Source organism: Budorcas taxicolor, chromosome 2 (assembly GCF_023091745.1).
Source record: "Budorcas taxicolor isolate Tak-1 chromosome 2, Takin1.1, whole genome shotgun sequence".
NCBI classification, from domain to species: Eukaryota; Metazoa; Chordata; class Mammalia; order Artiodactyla; family Bovidae; genus Budorcas; species Budorcas taxicolor.
The window spans coordinates 50,310,706-50,329,162 of record NC_068911.1 but is presented as its reverse complement, the minus strand read 5'-3'; the positions used below and the strand labels follow the sequence as shown (position 1 = coordinate 50,329,162).

The window sequence follows — 18,457 nt, the reverse complement described above, 5'->3', positions numbered from 1 at the left end:
CCTAAGGTCCACTTAATTTCACACTCCAGGATATCTGGCTTTAATTGAGTGACCACATCATTGTGGTTATCCAGGTCATTAAGACCCTTTTGTACAGTTCTTCTGTGTATTTTTGCCACCTCTTCTTAGTCTCTTCTGCTTCTGTTAGGTGCTTGTCATTTCCTTGTCATTTCGGTCCTTCATCGTGCTCATCTTTGCATGAAATGTTCCCTTGGTATCTCCAATTTTCTTGAAGAGATCTCTAGTCTTTTTCATTCCATTGTTTTCCTCTATTTCTTCTCATTGTTCCTTTTTTATCTCTTCTTGTTATTCTCTGGAACTCTGCATTCAGTTGGGTGTATCTTTCCCTTTCTCCTTTGTCTCACTTCTCTTCTCAGCTATTTGTAAGGCCTCCTCAGACAACCACTTTGCCTTCCTGGATTTCTTTTTCTTGGGGATGGTTTTGATCACCACTTCTTTTACAATGCTACAAACCTTTGTCCATAGTTCTTCAGGCACTCTACCAGATTTAATCCCCTGAATCTGTTTGTCCCCTCCACTGTATAATTATAAGGGATTTGATTTAGGTCATACCTGAATGATCTAGTGGTTTTCCCTACCATCTTCAATTTAAGCCTGAATTTTGCAATAAGCTCATAAGCTGAGCCACAATCAGCTTCCAGTCTTGCTTTTGCTGACTGTATAGAGCTTCTCCATCTTGGCTGCAAAGAATATAATAAATCTGATTTCTGTATTGACCACCTGCTGAAATCTATGTATAGAGTTGTCTGTTGTGTTTTTTAAGAGGATGTTTGCTATGACCAGTACAATCTCTTGACAAAACTCTGTTAGGCTTTTCCCTGCTTCATTTTGTACTCCAAGGCCAAACTTGCCTGTTACTTCAGGTATCTTCTGACTTTCTACTTTGGCATCCTGATCCCCCATGATTGGATGTCAGTGTTCACTCTTGCCATCTCCTGTTGACCACATCCAATTTACTTTGATTCAAAGACCTACCATTCCAGGTTCCTATGCAATACTGTTCTTTACAGTATCAGACTTTACTTTCACCACTAGACACATCCACAGCTGAGCATTGTTTCTGCTTTGGCTCAGCCTCTTCATTATTTCTGGAGCTATTTCTGTGCTCCTCCCCAGTAGCATACTGGACACCTACTGACCTGGGGAGGTTCATCTTTCAGTGCCATATCTTTTTGTCTTTTCATACTGTTCATTGGGTTCTCAAGAAGAATACTAAAGCAGTTTGCCAGTCACTTCTTCAGTGGACCACATTTCGTCAGAACTCTTCACCATGACCCATCCGTCTTGAGTGCATGGCATGGCTCATAGCTTCACTGAGTTATACAAGGTTGTGATGCATGCAATCACTTTGGTTAGTTTTCTGTGATTGTGGTTTTTATTCTAGAGACTATGGGATTATAGCTCTTGCTTCTTCTGTCCTGCCCTCTGATGGATGAGAAAAAGAGGCTTGTGCCAGCTTCCTGTTGGGAGGAACTTGTTGTGGGGAAAACTGGGTCTTGCTCTGGTGGGCAGGGCCATGCTCAGTTCAGTTCAGTTCAGTTCAGTCGCTCAGTCGTGTCCAACTCTTTGCGACCCCATGAATCGCAGCACACCAGGCCTCCCTGTCCATCACCAACTCCCGGAGTTCACTCAGACTCACATCCATCAAGTCAGTGACGCCATCCAGCCATCTCATCCTCGGTTGTCCCCTTCTCCTCCTGCCCCCAATCCCTCCCAGCATCAGAGCCTTTTCCAGTGAGTCAACTCTTCACATCATGTGGCCAAAGTACTGGAGTTTCAGCCTCAGCATCATTCCTTCCAAAGAAATCCCAGGGCTAATCTCCTTCAGAATGGACTGGTTGGATCTCCTTGCAGTCCAAGGGATTCTCAAGAGTCTTCTCCAACGCCACAGTTCAAAAGCATCAATTCTTCAGCACTCAGCCTTCTTCACAGTCCAGCTCTCACATCCATACATGACCACTGGAAAAACCATAGCCTTGACTAGACAGAACTTAGTCGGCAAAGTAATGTCTCTGCTTTTCATTATGCTGTCTAGGTTGGTCATAACTTTCCTTCCAAGGAGTAAGCGTCTTTTAATTTCATGGCTGCAGTCACCATCTGCAGTGATTTTGGAGCCCAAAAAAATAAAGTCTGACACTGTTTCCACTGTTTCCCCATCTATTTCCCTTGAAGTGATGGGACCAGATGCCATGATCTTCGTTTTCTGAATGTTGAGCTTTAAGCCAACTTTTTCACTCTCCTCTTTCACTTTCATCAAGAGGCTTTTTAGTTCCTTTTCACTTTCTGCCATAAGGGTGGTATCATCTGCATATCTGAGGTTATTGATATTTCTCCTGGCAATCTTCATTCCAGCTTGTGCTTCTTCCAGTCCAGCGTTTCTCATGATGTACTCTGCATAGAAGTTAAATAAGCAGGGTGACAATATACAGCCTTGATGCACTCCTTTTCCTATTTGGAACCAGTCTTTGGTTCCATGTCCAGTTCTAACTGTTGCCTCCTGACCTGCATACAGATTTCTCAAGAGGCAGGTCAGGTGGTCTGGTATTTCCATCTCTCTCAGAATTTTCCACAGTTTATTGTGATCCACACAGTCAAAGACTTTGGCATAGTCAATAAAGCAGAAATAGATGTTTTTCTGGAACTCTCTTGCTTTTCCAATGATCCAGCGGATGTTGGCAATTTGATCTCTGGTTCCTCTGCCTTTTCTAAAACCAGCTTGAACATCAGGAAGTTCACGGTTCACATATTGTTAAAGCCTGGCTTGGAGAATTTTGAGCATTACTTTACTAGCGTGTGAGATGAGTGCAATTGTGCGGTAGTTTGAGCATTCTTTGGCATTGCCTTTCTTTGGGGCCATGCTCAGTAAATCTTGAATCCAATCACCTGCTGATAAGTTGGGCTGTGCTCCCTCCCTGTTAGTTGCTTGGCCTGAGGAGTCTACAGTCCAGGAGTCTACAGGCTCTATGGTAGGGCTACTGGTGACCTCTAAAAAGGACTTGGGCCAACACAGCCTCCCAGGACTGCTGCTCCCAGTGCCCCTGTCCCTGTGGCAGGCCACTTCCAACCCATGCCACTGAAGGAGGCCCTCAATACTGACAGGCAGATCTGGCTCAGTCTCTTGAGCAGTCACTGCTCCTTTCTCCTGGGTCCTGGTGGGCACAAGATTTTATTTTTGCCTTCAAAGAGCCTCTGTTTCCCCTAGTCCTGTGGAAGTTCTGTAATCATATCCCATTGTCCTTTAAAGTCAGATTCCCTGGGGATCCTCAGTCCCTTTGAGGGGTTCCTCATCTGAACCACAGATAATTACAAATGACTTAACTATTTTCTCAATTTTCCCAAGGATGGTATATAACTGGTACCATTCTAGAATTATAAGGCAGAAATAGGAATGCAGTTGTGTGTGCTAAGTCGCTCAGTCATGACTGACTCTTTGTGGCCCCATGGACCATAGCCCACCAGGCTCCTCTGTCCATGGAATTTTCCAGGCAACTGGAGTGGGTTGCCATTTCCTACTGCAGGGAATCTTCCTGACCCAGGGATCAAACCCACATCTCTTGTGTCTCCTGCACTGGCAGGCAGATTCTTTACCACTAGCACCACCTGGGAAGTCAGAAAGAGGGCAGTTAAGTCACTACATACAATCGATGGCTTGGGTACTAGTTCCCACTTAACATGACTCAGAATCACTTAGATGATTTATCAAGACACATACTGCTGGGCTCCACCCTTGAAGTTTGACTCTGGGGGTAGGCCTCAAGAATTTGTATTTTGGAAAAAAAAAAAAAAAAGAATTTGTATTATGGGACTTCCCTGTGATCCAGTGGTTAACATTCCATGCTTCCAATGCAGAAGGCACAGGTTTGACCCTGGTTGAGGAGTTAAGATGCTTTCCTTATGCTACACAGAAGGGAAAAAAAAAGATTTTGCATTTTAAGAAATTCTATGCTACTGATACTGTTGGTACAGGGTTAAGGCCTTGACAATTCTTGCCTCAGGGCAGTAAAATTTAATTATATGGTGGTTTCTGGTTAAGAAAAGCCAATATAAAGTATATTTTCATTTTGAAAGGCATTTATACTCCTCAAAGTAAATACAGAAAACAAAGACCCATAGGAAGAAGTACCATCCCACTTACTCCCTCTATTCAAGACAAAATTTTGGTCTGTTTTACTGCAGTCTTCTCTTTGCAAATAAATGGAGTATTCTTGGCTGTTACCTAGGAATGTATGCAAACACTATAGCAATCTATACATGTCAAAGAGGCCAAAAGGCATGGCGAATTCATTTACATGTGGTACGCCAAGACAATTTTTCTCAGGTTCCTATGAAAGGAAAGAAGTTCTATCCATTGATAGCAAAAAAAAAAAAGGGCAGTTCACCAATCCTTTCTTATCAAAACTAGCCTTGTGTTATTCAATTTGAGCAGTCTCTCAGTCACCTAGACCACATATTTATTGATATATTTTCAACAGTGGTATGTTAGCAATACATTTTCCTTTCATTTCTGAGAATTTTTCTTTTATACTAAATGATAATTTGGTTGGGTAGAAAATTCTTGGGTCTCAATCACTTTATTTCACAAATTTCTGTCTACTGACTTCTGGCACTTGCTGCAAGAAAGTCTAAAACCAGAATGATTTACACTCCTTTGTATAGGATTGGCCAAAATTTTCATTTGGGTTTTTCCATAACATCATATGGGAAAAACTGAACACACTTTTTGGCCAACCCAATACATAACCTATAGCCACTAACCAACCAGGCACCAGCAGCAGTGCTTGGCCTGAACGCTTGCATTGTTTCCTAAAGTATACAATTCTAAAAACCTTACCTGAGTTTTTATCTAGGTGTAGATCTCTTTTCACAGGTTTTGTGTTTGTTTGTTTGTTTGTTTGTTTTACCTGAAAAGCTGTTTTTCCTTTGATTATACATATCTTAGGTTAGAGAGGGGTTTGTTGTTGTTTTTAATTAAGTAAAAGAAAGTAATCTTTAGTTATAGATGACCATTTGTTTGAGTTACTTCCCACTAAATAGGTATCATTTCTTTGTTGGTTTCCCAGTATCTTTCTTTCATATTCATTACCTCACAACATTTGGTCTCATCATTCTTATCCTTGTCCTTTCTTGGTGAGAGCTTGTCAAGGTTGTCCTCCACAGACACAACTGCTTATTTGTAATGTTAAATTCAAGTCCTAATCCATGGCCTTCAAAGTGGAATGTCAGGTTCTGCTATTGTGCTTCAGTTTCTAGTCAGCCTTCCTTCTGTTAGCTGCTCCCCTGTGTAAACTGCTGCCCTTTCATCTGAGTCTGCTGTCTCTCTACAGACTATCTTTCCCATTTTATTGAAGCCACATCATTTTGCACGTTATCAAGTATGCCCAATGGTTTTTTGTTTGTTTTCATTCTTTCCTAGTTCATTTCACATTCACAGGGGGCTCCTTCTTCAGTGCTTCCAGTTATGCTCCTTCCCCTTTGTTCTGCAGAATTCTTTCAGGGACTTCTCATTTTTCCCATGGTAACACTTCATTGACAAAAAAGGCACAATCAGCTCAGGCTTAATACCTGCCACTAACAAAGATGTAGATTGCCCTTGATCCTGTTCCTAACTACATGTGCTAATGGAGGCCCTTTTCCAAAATTATGTGCAGAATCTAAGCAATTCCAATGGATAGGGAGTTTGTGACTAGCAGATGCAATCTATTACATGCAGAATGGATATACAAAAAAGGTTCTACTGTATAGTACAGTAACTATACTCAATATCCTGTGATAAACCATAATGGAAAAGAATATGAAAAAGAATGTACATATATGTGTAACTGAATCACTCTGCTGTACAGCAGAAATTAACACAGTATACTTCAACTATGCTTCAAAAAAAAAAATTTTTTTTTTAAATCTAAGCAATTCCAAGTGCCCAAGAGACCTCATCTAGCGTGTGGTCTTCCTAGAAGAAGGGAGACTTTTCCCACTGACAAAATCTTTGAAACACTTAACAAGTTCAAACACTGAAATTTCACCCTTCAACTTCCTACCACCTTCTTAAATCCTATCTTTTCCCACCATAAAGACCCACTGTGATTTCTCACTTTAAAAGTTTGTCTTTGTCAGTGTCATACATTTGAACAGTTCTTCTATAATTATTTCATGTGTTCTCCAACTGCTTATAAAGTTGTTCAAAGCTAGTGACATCTAAAACTTATTTATTTTGCATCTGTGTTATTAAAAGGTTTGTCAATTGAGAGAAATGTACTTTCAGAGAACTTTACAAAGCATTCACACACTTTCACTAAGATGAGATTTTGTGCAGTAGATAGAATTTAGGTAACCACATCCTATACAGAGTCTAAAAAAACCTCAACATTCCAGTTTCTTTCATGAAACTGGTGAAAGCAATCAGTTCACTTGTAAGTATAAAAAGGGCTCTACAAAAGAAAAAAGACGCAATCATTTTTGTCAGCTAAAGTGAAGTGAAAGTTACTCAGTCATGTCCCATTCTTTGCGACCCCATGGACTATATAGTCCATGGAATTCTCCAGGCCAGAATTCTGGAGTGGGCAGCCTTTCCCTTCTCCAAGGGATCTTCCCAAACCAGGGATCGAACCCAGGTCTCCCGCATTGCTGGTGGACTCTTTACCAGCTGAGCCACAAGGGAAGCCCAAGAATACTGGAGTGGGTAGCCTATCCCTTCTCCAGTGGATCTTCCTGACCCAGGAATCAAACAGAGGTCTCCTGCATTGCAGGTATTCTTTATCAAATGAGCTATCAGGGGAGCCCATTTGTCAGCTAAAAAACACTTACTAATTGAAGAAGCAGAAATAGCATACAACATAGTCTTCTGAGAAAAGCAAATATTACATCCCAAACCTGCAAGGCTCCAAACATGATTTTGTTTCAACAAGTTCTATTGTATTATATTCATCATCTCACTTCTGTTTAATAATCAACTTTTTTTAATACCACTCACATAACAATGATGCAAGTGAGCTGGCTACTTACCCCACCCATTGTAATTCCATGAATAAGTGCAATATATGGTTTCTGGCAAGAATCTAAAAGAAATGGAGTTGTAATTAGTTACAATGTTTAAAATACATTTGCTTTTTCCAAAAATCACAAGCTACATGAACTGTGAAATATCAAGTAGACTAAATATACAGCTTATAATACAAACATGTTTTTTAAAGCATCAATTCATATGCAATCCTAATCAGCTATTCACTGTTATTAAATAACTCAATACCTCAATTTGAAACAAATGAAAGGCCATATAATTCAGCTATTGAGAAAAACAATGTTTCCCTTATAAGTCATGAATGTTTATCTAATACAGCTATATTTTAAAGAACATAATTTGTTTTTTATGCATCTAAAGAAGCATCTGGATATAAAGAGAAGTGCAGCATACAGGAAAAAGCATGGACTGAGAGTGAGAAGACCCAAATTGTAGTCTCTGCTTTGTCATTAACCGGCAATTCAACAATATTCAATATATATGTTGGTATTAAATACTTATTGCGGTTGTTGTTCAGTCGCTAAGTCGTATCCAACTCTAGCAACCCCATGAACTGCAGCATGCCAGGATTCCCTGTCCTTCATTGTCTCCCAGAGTTTGTTCAAACTCATGTACATTGATTTAATGATGTTATCTAACCATCTCTCCTGTGCCAAAATGCGGTCCACTGAAGAAGGGAATGGCAAACCATTTCAGTCTTCTTCCCTTGAGAACCCCAAAAACAGTATGAAAAGGCAAAAATATATGACACTGGAAGATGAACTATGGACAAGAATCCCTTAAAAGATATGGAATAGCCCTCACAGTCAACAAAAGAGACAAAATTTAGTGCTTGGGTGAAAACTCAAAAATGACAGAATGATCTCGTTTGTTTCCAAGCCAAACCATTCAATATCACAGTAATCCAAGTCTATGCCCCAACCACAAACGCTGAAGAAGCTGAACAGTTCCATACAGACCTACAAGACCTTCTAGAACTAACACCAAAAAGAGACGTCCTATTCATCATAGGGAACTGGAATGCAAAAGGAGGCAGTCAAGAGATACCTGGAGCACAGGCAAGGGGTGCTTTTCATCATAGATGACTGGAATGCAAAAGTAGGTGGTCAAGAGATACCTGGAGCAGCAGGGAAGTTTGGCCTTGGAGTACAAAACAAAGCAGGGCAAAGGTTAACAGAGTTTTGCTAGGAGAATCCACTGGTCATAGCAAACACTTTCTTCCACACACAAGAGACAACTCTACATATGGACATCACCAGATGGTCAATACCAAAACCAGATTGATTATATTCTTTGCAGCCAAGATGGAGAAGCTCTATACAGTCAGCAAAAACAAGACTGCCAGCTGACTGTGGCTCAGATCATAAACTCCTTATTGCAAAATTCAGATTTAAATTGAAGAAAGTAGGGAAAACCACTAGGCCATTCAGGTATAACCTAAATCAAATCCCTTATGATTATACAGTGGAAGTGACAAATAGATTCAAGAGATTAGATCTGATAGACAGAGTGCCTGAAGAACTATGGAGAGAGGTTCATGACATTGTACAGGAGGCTGTGATCAAAACCATCCCCAAGAAAAAGAAATGCAAAAAGGCAAAATGGTTGTCTGAGGAGGCCTTACAAATAGCTAAGAAAAAAGACAAGCAAAAGGCAAAGGAGAAAAAGAAAGATACATCCATCTGAATGCAGAGTTTCAAAGAATAGCAAGGAGAGATAAGAAAGCCTTCCTCAGTGATCAATGCATAAAAATAGAGGAAAACAACAGAGTGGGAAAGACTAGAGATCTCTTCAAGAAAATTACAGATACCAAGGGAACATTTCATGCAAAGACGGGCTCGATAAAGGACAGAAATGGTATGGACCTAACAGAAGCAGAAGATATTAAGAACAGGTGGCAAGAATACACAGAAGAACTATACATAAAAGATCTTCATGACCAAGATAATCACGAAGGCATGATCACTCACCTAGAGCCAGACATCCTGGAGTGCAAGGTCAAGTGGGCCTTAGGAAGCATAATTATGAACAAAGCTAGTAGAAGTGATGGGATTCCAGCTGAGTTATTTCAAGTCCTAAAAGATGATGCTGTCAAAGTGCTGCACTCAATATGCCAGCAAATTTGGAAAACTCAGCAGTCACCACAGGACTGGAAAAGGTCAGTTTTCATTCCAATCTCAAAGAAAAGCAATGCCAAAGAATGTTCAAACTAGCACTCAGTTGTATTCATCTCATACACTAGCAAAATAATGCTCAAAATTCTCCAAGCTAGGCTTCAACAGTACGTGAATCAAGAACTTCCAGATGTTCAAGCTGGATTTAGAAAGGGCCGTGGAACCAGAGATCAAATTGCCAACATCTGCTGGATCATTGAAAAAGCAAGAGAGTTCCAGAAAAACATCTACTTCTGCCTCATTGACTAAGCTAGAGCCTTTGACTGTGTGGATCACAACAAACTGGAAAATTCTTCAAAAGATAGGAATACCAGACCACCTTATCTGCCTCCTGAGAAATCTATATGCAGGTCAATAAGCAACAGTTAGAACCAGACACGGAAAAATGGACTGGTTCCAAATTGGTAAAGGAGTATGTTAAGTCTGTATATTGTCACCCTGCTTATTTAACTTATATGCAGAGAACATCATACGAAATGCTGGGCTGGATGAACCCCGAGTTGGAATCAAGATGCCAGGAGAAATATCAATAACCTCAGATATGAAGATGACACCCCTCTTATGGCAGAAAGCAAAAAGAAACTAAAGAGCCTTTTGATGAAAGTGAAAGAGGAGAGTGAAAAAGCTGGCTTAAAGTCAACATCCAAAAAACAAAGATGACGGCATCCGGTCCAATAACTTCATGGCAAAAAGATGGGAAACAAGGGAAACAATGAGAGACTTTATTTTCTTGGGCTCCAAAATCACTGCACATGGTGACTACATCAGTGAAATTAAAAGATGCTTGGTTCTTGGAAGAAAAGCTATGACCAACCTAGACAGCATACTAAAAAGCAGAGACATTACTTTGCCGACAGTCTGTCTAGGCAAAGCTATGGTTTTTCCAGTAGTCGTGCACAGACGTGAGAGTTGGACCCCAAAAAAAGTTGAGCACTGAAGAATTGATGCTTTTGAACTGTGGTGTTGGAGGAGACTCTTCAGAGTCCCTTGGACTGCAAGGAGATGCAACCAGTCTATCCTAAAGTAAATCAGTCCTAAATATTCATTGGAAAGACTGATGATGAAGCTCCAATACTCTGGCCACCTGATGCGAAGAACTGACTCTTTGGAAAAGACCCTGATGCTGGGAAAGATGGAAGGTAGGAGGAGAAGGGGACGACAGAAGATGGGATGATTGGATGGCATCACCTATTCAATGGACATGAGTTTGAGCAATCTCTAGGAGTTGGTGATGGACAGGGAAGGTTGGCAAGTTGCAGTACATGAGGTCACAAAGAGTCAGACACGACTGAGTCACTGAACTGAACCATCTCATCCTCTGCTACCCCCTTCTCCTTCTCTCAATCTTTACCAGAATCAGGGTCTTTTCCAGTGAGTTGGCTCTTCACATCAGGTGGCCTAAGTATTGGAGCTTCAGCTTCAACATCAATCCTTCCAATGAACATTCAGGGTTGACTTCCTTTAGGATAGACTGGTTTGATCTCCTCCTGTCCAAGGGACTCTCAAGAGTCTTCCAGCACCATAGTTTGAAAGCATCAATTCCTCAGCTCTCAGCCTTCTTTATGGTCCAGCTCTCATATCCCATACATGACTACTGGAAAAACCATAGCTTTGACTATATGGGCCTTTGTTGGCAAGGTGATGTCTCTACTTATATACTGGCATTTCCATATATGTACACATTTGTATACATATATACACACATAAGCTATATGTATATATGCCTATCATACATGTGTATATTATGTATTTGATACATAGATACAAATTCTCATCTATTAAATGAGATTTGCTTCAGAAGTTCCTTCCAGCTCAAAAATTCTGCAAACTTTTACTCTGCTCCTTTCCCTTTTTTGTTTTTCCTTCCTCTGAGAGAGGGAGTCACCCACAACATAAACATATCCATCACTGTACTTCTACTACAGCTTGTTGCCAATATAACTTCCTTACCAAAGACCAATATTCAACTTCAGGTTTGATCCATCTAGCAATTCTGTAAATATTCCCAACCTGCCAAATGAACCACGAAAGTACAATTCTAACTTCACATACACAAGCATGTCCACAGCCCTCAATTTTTAACTATAATTCCCTAGAAACAATGGAAACTGTCTCTATTGATTGTGGTGGAGATAAATACAAATTCACCATTTCAGCTACAGATGCATATATTTTAGTTATAAAGTATTAAAAGCTAACTGATGCAGGACACAAGGCCAAAATTTGTCAAATTCCGTAATGATTAAGATAGGTCATTATAAGGTACAGAAATTTTATGTCTGGAAGGCTTTCTCTTGTATATTAATATTTTACCAAACTCTTTTCAAACTAGAGGTTTTCTCCCCTCTTTTATTTAGTACAGAACTGCACTAGTATACCAGCCAACAGCCAAATATAGTTAGATTAATTACAATTAAACAAAGGTAAAGTTAGGCTTACTGATCACAAGTAGCCCCATCCCAAGTGCTCGTTAGTCACGTGTGACTAGCAGTGGCCATTTACACAGCACAGAAGCAGAACACTTTCATTATTCCAGGAAGTACTGTTGGACAGTGCTGGTAAGAATTTTTAGAATGAATAAAACATTCTAAGTGAATCTGATCTGTACAATTTTACAGATTATGAAAGAAATTAGAGCTCTCCACTAAAAGTGGCTCACTTAAATCGGGAAACAGCCTCTTTTCCCCACTGCTACTTCAAAGACACTGAAATTCTAGAAAAAAAATTATTTTTCAGTGTATATCCAAAATCAAAACCAAACAAGGGAAATCCCCAAGCGCCAGAAACATACAAGAAACTCAAAGCTAATAGCTGTGTGGAAGCTACAGCCAAAGATTATGAGCAAGGGTGTGTGTATCTGTTCTGAGTCAGGAACAAATTATAGGCCACACAGAACATGCAATGAGCCACCTAAATAAAGCCTTATAGTAATAAGAGCTATGTGGTTTGTGAAACATAGCTAGGAAAACTCTATCTGCTGATACTGGGACTCAGTAAGTCCCTGCCCAGGAGAGAAGAGGAAAAAGTCGCAAAAAGTCAGAAAAACTGGATGCTCAAGTACTGGACCATTGCAACTGAACACACAAAAGAAAGTACCCCGAACAACTTCGGAATAGAAATAATGTCTGTAACTTGGTAAAAAAGCGTCTACAAAAAGATTATACTAAAGAATGAAATGTTAAAAGCTTTCCCATGTATATCAGAAATAAGACAACACTACAATCATTCAGTATTATAACAGAGGTTCTAACCAAATATAACAAGAAAAGTCATAAATATAAGGACTGGAAAGAGATGGGGAAAAGTCACGTGCAGAGGGTAGAATTACCTATATAGAAAAGCCAAGATAATCTACAGAAACATCTTTAAAACTAACAACAAATTTCAGCAGGGTTGCTGGTTATAAAAACAAAATACTAAAATAAAAAATATTTCTATATGCTAGAAATAGTCAATTAGGAAATGTAACAAGCAATAAAATATAAGCTATTTAAGAATAACACTTTAAAAAATATTTTCATCAGCAAGATCTTTATAGAGAAAATTACAAAACATGAAAGGACATGAAAGTCAATCTCATGAAAATGTGCTAAAACTGGTTTATGGTGATGTCTGCATAAGTTTACTAAACATCGAAATAATTTTAAGATCCTTTTGGAAAATCAAGTCCAAGAGTAGCCAAGACAATCCTAAAAGAAAACAAGGGTAACTTGTCCTACCACCCAGAGATGTATCTTAAAGCCATAATAATTTTAACACTATAGTTTCATCAAAAGTACAAACAGACCACTGAATAAAGTTGTCCGGAAACAGATCTGATCACAAAGAAGAACTCGATATATGATAGAAGTATCATTAAAACCAGTGAGGAAGACAAGGCCTATTCAGTCAAAAACATACACATCTAGTTTTCTAAAAAGAAAATAAAAGATTATGTCACATGCAAAAAAAGTCCAGGTACATTAAAGACTTCGAGTATAAAAAACAAATTATTAAAAGAAGATATAAAAGAACATCTTAAACACTCCCATGTTATTGTTTTTTTTCTTTTAGTGAAAAGAACACAAATCATAAAGGAAAAGAATCCATACATTTCATCTCAAACAAAAAATATGAAAAGATAAAGTAGCAGACTGAGAGAAGTGTGTTTACATAAAGACCTATAAAATCAATTAAGAAAAAAATGATCCATAAGAAAGAAAAACAAAGGATGAAACTGAAAAGAAAATCTAAATGATTAACATAAAACACCTTCTACCTCATGCACTTACAATGAAGCACAAATTAAACCACAATAAGATATCAAGCATGTAAAGTTTTAAAACAAACAAATGATAGCAATGACATGCAGAAAATAAAGTCTTGTACTTTGGAGAGGAATATGGAAACATACTGAAGAGGTATAAACTATGATCCATCCATTTGGCTTCTATTATTTCTAGAAACTTTTGCACATGGGCACCAAGGATTTATATGTAAGGATGTAACAATCTGTATTAATAAAAATTTGAAATAATCTAAAATATCCATTAACGTCAAACAGATAAGTAATACTGGGTAGCTGAATAATATAGAACAGTTACATTCAATGCTATTAAAAAAAAACAACTTTTGGCATATGCAGTACTTATGAAAGTACTTATGAAAATTTCAAAAACACGAAGTAATACTACTTTTGTTCATAAATGTATAGTAAAAATATAAAGTACAGCCTAATCAGATGTGCTACAAATTAATGACAATGGTTTCTTCTGAGGAGGGATCAGGCTGCTTCTGGAGAAAGAAATGGCACTGAAGCGAGCAACAAAGTAGACTGGACAGTGATTTTAAAAATTCACAGTATTCTATTTTATTCAAATAAGTTTTAAAACATCAAACAGAAATAAAATATAGAGGCTTATTCATTCTGAGCTAGTGGGTATACAAGTATTCACTATATTATCCACTATAATTTAACATTTGAAACACATGCTTGATAAAAGTAACTACTACTTCACTTCCAATGAAATCTGGAATGATAACTATGAAGAAATTTCATCCCAGAGTTTCTCAAGAATTAGAAAATGATACTTCACTTTATAGAGAAAACTGGGACCCTATTTTTTTGTTTTCCAAGAAACCCAACCATATGATCAGAATCCATGATTCCATGTTGATTATAGGGCAAACAGTAGTTAAACCTGACTGTAGTCCACAAGACTCCTCTGTCCATCGAATTCGCCAGGCAAGAATACTGGAGTGGTTAGCCATTCCCTTCTCCAGGGGATTTTCCCAAACTAGGGATAGAACCTGGGTCTCCATCATTGCATGCAGATTCTTCACCATCTGAGCCACCAGGGAAGCCTATTTAATAATAAAGTGTGAATTGTTCTGGAATGAGCAGTCAGACTTTGTCAGCCAAGTAATGTCTCTACTTTTTAATATGCTGTCTAGGTTGGTCATAGCCTTTCTTCCAAGGAGCAATGCTTGCTTCCAAGGAGAAAGCATTAAAAGACATTTCATGGCTAGAATAACTAACTGCAGTGATTTTGGAACCCCCCAAAATAACGTCTCTCACTGTTTCCATCAATTACCCACGTATTTGCCATGAAGTGATGGGACCGGATGCCATGATCTTAGTTTTTTGAATGTTGAGTTTTAAGCCAGCTTTTTCACTCTCATAAAGAAGCTCTTTAGTTTCTTTTTGCTTTCTGCCATAAGAGGGGTGTCATCTGCATATCTGAGGATATTGATATTTCTCCCAGCAATCTTGATCCCAGCTTGTGCTTCATCCAGCCCAGCATTTTGCATGATGTACTCTGCATATAAGTTAAATAAGCAGGGTAACAATATACAGCCTTGATGTACTACATTCTGAAAACTATGGAAGGATACAGACATATTGTGTGTCCTAACATAATAAAATAGGGCATGTATTTTGCTTGAAGCTCCTCCAATATGATTCCAAAGTGCAGACAAGTTATCATTAAAATCAATACTTAATAAAAATTAATCTTAAGTGACACATTCTAGCTTATTTAGGAGCATTGCTAAAATAAATTTCATACAGACTTTTAAAATCTGAATTATACTTACCCTAAAGCATCATTTCTAAAATTTATGATGTGATCTACATAGTCAAAGGCTTTGGCGTAATCATTAAAGCAGAAATAGATGTTTTTCTCGAATTCTCTTGCTTTTTTGATAATCCAACAGATGCTGGCAATTTGATCTTTGGCTCCTCTGCTTTTATAAATCCAGCTTGAACATCTCGAAGTTCTCAGTTCACACACCGCTGAAGCCTACCTTGGAGAATTTTGAGCATTATTTTGCTAGTGTGTGAAATGAGTGCATTTGTGCAGTAGTTTGAGCATTCTTTAGCATTGCCTGTCTTTGAGACGGGAATGAAAACTGACCTTTTCCAGTTGTGTGACCACTGCCAAGTTTTCCAAATTTGCTGGCATACTGAGTGCAGCACTTTATCAGCATCTTCTTTTAGGATCTGAAATAGCTCATCTGGAATTCCATCACCTCCACTAGCTTTGTTCGTGATTACTTTGCCAAGAAAGGCCCATCTAGTCAAAGCTATGGTTTTTCCAGTAGTCATGTAAGGATATGAGAGTTGGATCATAAAGAAAGCTGAGTGCTGAAGAATTGATGCTTTTGAACTGTAAAGTTGGAGGAGACTCTTGAGAGTCCCTTGGACTGCAAGGAGATCAAACCAGTCAATCCTAAAGGAAATCAACCCTGAATATTCACTGGAGGGACTGATGCTGAAGCTGAGCCTGCAATACGTTGACCACCTGATGCAAAGAACTGGCTCCATGGAGAAGACCTTGATGCTGGGAAAGATTGAAAGCAGGAAGAGAAGGGGACGACAGAGGATGAGATGGTTACACGGCATCATCGAGTCAGTGGACATAAGTTTGAGCAAGCTCCAGGAGTTGGTGATGGACAGGGAAGCCTGGTGTGACGCAGTCTATGCGGTCACAAAGAGTCGGACACGACTGAGTGACTGAACTGCGCAGTCAGGCTAATTGAGTTCATTTCTGTCACAAAGTATATAAAAGACTAAATAAAGCGTGTTGACTCATGAGAAACGCTGGGCTGGAAGAAGCACAAGCTGGAATCAAGATTGGCGGGAGAAATAATAACCTCAGACATGCAGATGATACCACCCTTATGGCAGAAAGTGAAGAGGAACTAAAAAGCCTCTTGATGAAAGTGAAAGAGGAGAGTGAAAAAGTTGGCTTAAAGCTCAACATACAGAAAACGAAGATCATGGCATCTGGTCCCATCACTTCATGGGAAATAGATGGGGAAACAGCAGAAACAGTGTCAGACTTTATTTTTCTGGGCTCCAAAATCACTGCAGATGGTGACGGCAGCCATGAAATTAAAAGACACTTACTCCTTGGAAGGAAAGTTATGACCAACCTAGATAGCATATCCAAAAGCAGAGACATTACTTTGCCAACAAAGGTCCGTCTAGTCAAGGCTATGGTTTTTCCAGTCGTCATGTATGGATGTGAGAGTTGGACTGTCAAGAAAGCTGAGCGCCGAAGAATTGATGCTTTTGAACTGTGGTGTTGGAGGAGACTCTTGAGAGTCCCTTGGACTGCAAGGAGATCCAACCAGTCCATTCTAAAGGAGATCAGCCCTGGGTGTTCTTTGGAAGGAATGCTGCTAACGCTGAAACTCCAGTACTCTGGCCACCTCATGCGAAGAGTTGACCCATTGGAAAAGACTCTGATGCTGGGAGGGATTGTGGGCAGGAGGAGAAGGGGACGACAGAGGATGAGATGGCTGGATGGCATCACTGACTCTATGGACATGAGTTTGAGTGAACTCCAGGAGTTGTTGATAGACAGGGAGGCCTGGCGTGCTGCAATTCATGGGGTCGCAAAGAGTCGGACACAAGTGAGCGACTGAACTGAACTGAACTGAACTGATGCAGCTTTTGTCTTCATTCTGTTCTCAAAGCTGTCAGCAGAGCACACATACCAATGGCGTTGTTCAGAATGTATTCCTCTCGGAATAAATCTTCAAGCATTTTCTGGTTTGTATTTCTAGCTTCTGAGAGTGCTAAAATATGAGAAAAGAAAAAAAAAAGGATTACAAATATAAAAAAGTGTTTTCCAGTCAATACAGTCAGAGAAATTTAAAATACTGTGATAGAAAGTACCAAGGGGAAAGTCTAGAATGGTTTCTTAAGGTTCTGAAGTCACCCATACCACAGACATAGTATAGTCAGCCTCAAATCCAGAGTCCAGTGTCAAAACTTCAGGGCAAAAATTCTTATTTAGAACAACTTACAAGGTGTTAAAAATTGTAAGTTATATATTGGTACCAAATACATATTATTTTGACTATTTTCTATAGCACCTGAATAAACATTTGCTGTATACATGTTTTCTTTGGCAACATATCTTAACACAAATACGTTATACAGGGAATTCCCTGGCAGTCCAGTTAGGACTCACACTTCCACTGCAGGGGGCACAGTCCCTGGTGGTGGAACTAAGATCCCACAAGCTGTGCAGCATGGCCAAAAAAAGAAAAAAGTACATTATACGAATGCACACAAAGAATAAATGCACACATGTGGGCATGCACACACAGAGTTCTATATATTCTGACTAGTTAAATACATCTGTCATATTCATTTCATGGAACACTTGTTGAGCATCTACTAGGTACCATGTGCTTTCAGTGCTGTTATAAGACAGCTGCCTGGAGTTCAGACTAGTGAGACAGACTGTTAAAATATACTCCCTGTGCCACGCCCACTCTAAGGTTGAGATGCGACAGGAATGGAAGCAGAAGAGATGTGATTAAAAGAAGGCTTTCCGGAATCCAGAAGAGAGACATCTGAGCCAAATGTGAACAACAGGTAAGGGTTTCCTAGAAAATGATGGCAGCGGGGGGTTGGGGGCTCTGAGTAGACAAAGGAGTACCTACAATGGCAAACAGCAAGAAGAATAAAATCGAGAAATAAGTAAAGAAAAAGTAGTTTTAAAAGACTAAAGGAGAATGGTAAAAGGTGAGGCTTGAGAGGTAAATGAGATAGTAATATTCTTCTTATATTTTCATAGATATTAATAAATAAGGATGTTAAGATCAAATGGCTTCATTTCTGTTATCCAGAGTTCACATCCACTATACTCTTACTATAGTCAATGTCAAAACTGCCATCAAAACTCTCTTCCCTATACTACCAAGTGCATATGCTTTTCCTGTCTTTAAGTCCTGTGAAAGTTACCGGCGG

The 18,457-nt window shown here is 39.2% G+C and overlaps 1 protein-coding gene across 4 annotated transcripts in view; it reads right to left on the bottom strand.

Annotated features, from left to right (window-relative positions):
- Positions 1-18,457, bottom strand: part of HIBCH (3-hydroxyisobutyryl-CoA hydrolase) — a 107,429-nt gene that overhangs the window by 54,777 nt on the left and 34,195 nt on the right. For all 4 annotated transcript variants that reach the window (XM_052635468.1, XM_052635471.1, XM_052635470.1 and 1 more), the window contains exons 5-6: positions 17,194-17,274; positions 7,021-7,073 (exon numbers count right to left, since the gene is read on the bottom strand). In XM_052635468.1, coding sequence (XP_052491428.1) covers positions 7,021-7,073; positions 17,194-17,274 — 134 coding nt within the window. The remainder of the gene's footprint in view (positions 1-7,020; positions 7,074-17,193; positions 17,275-18,457) is intronic.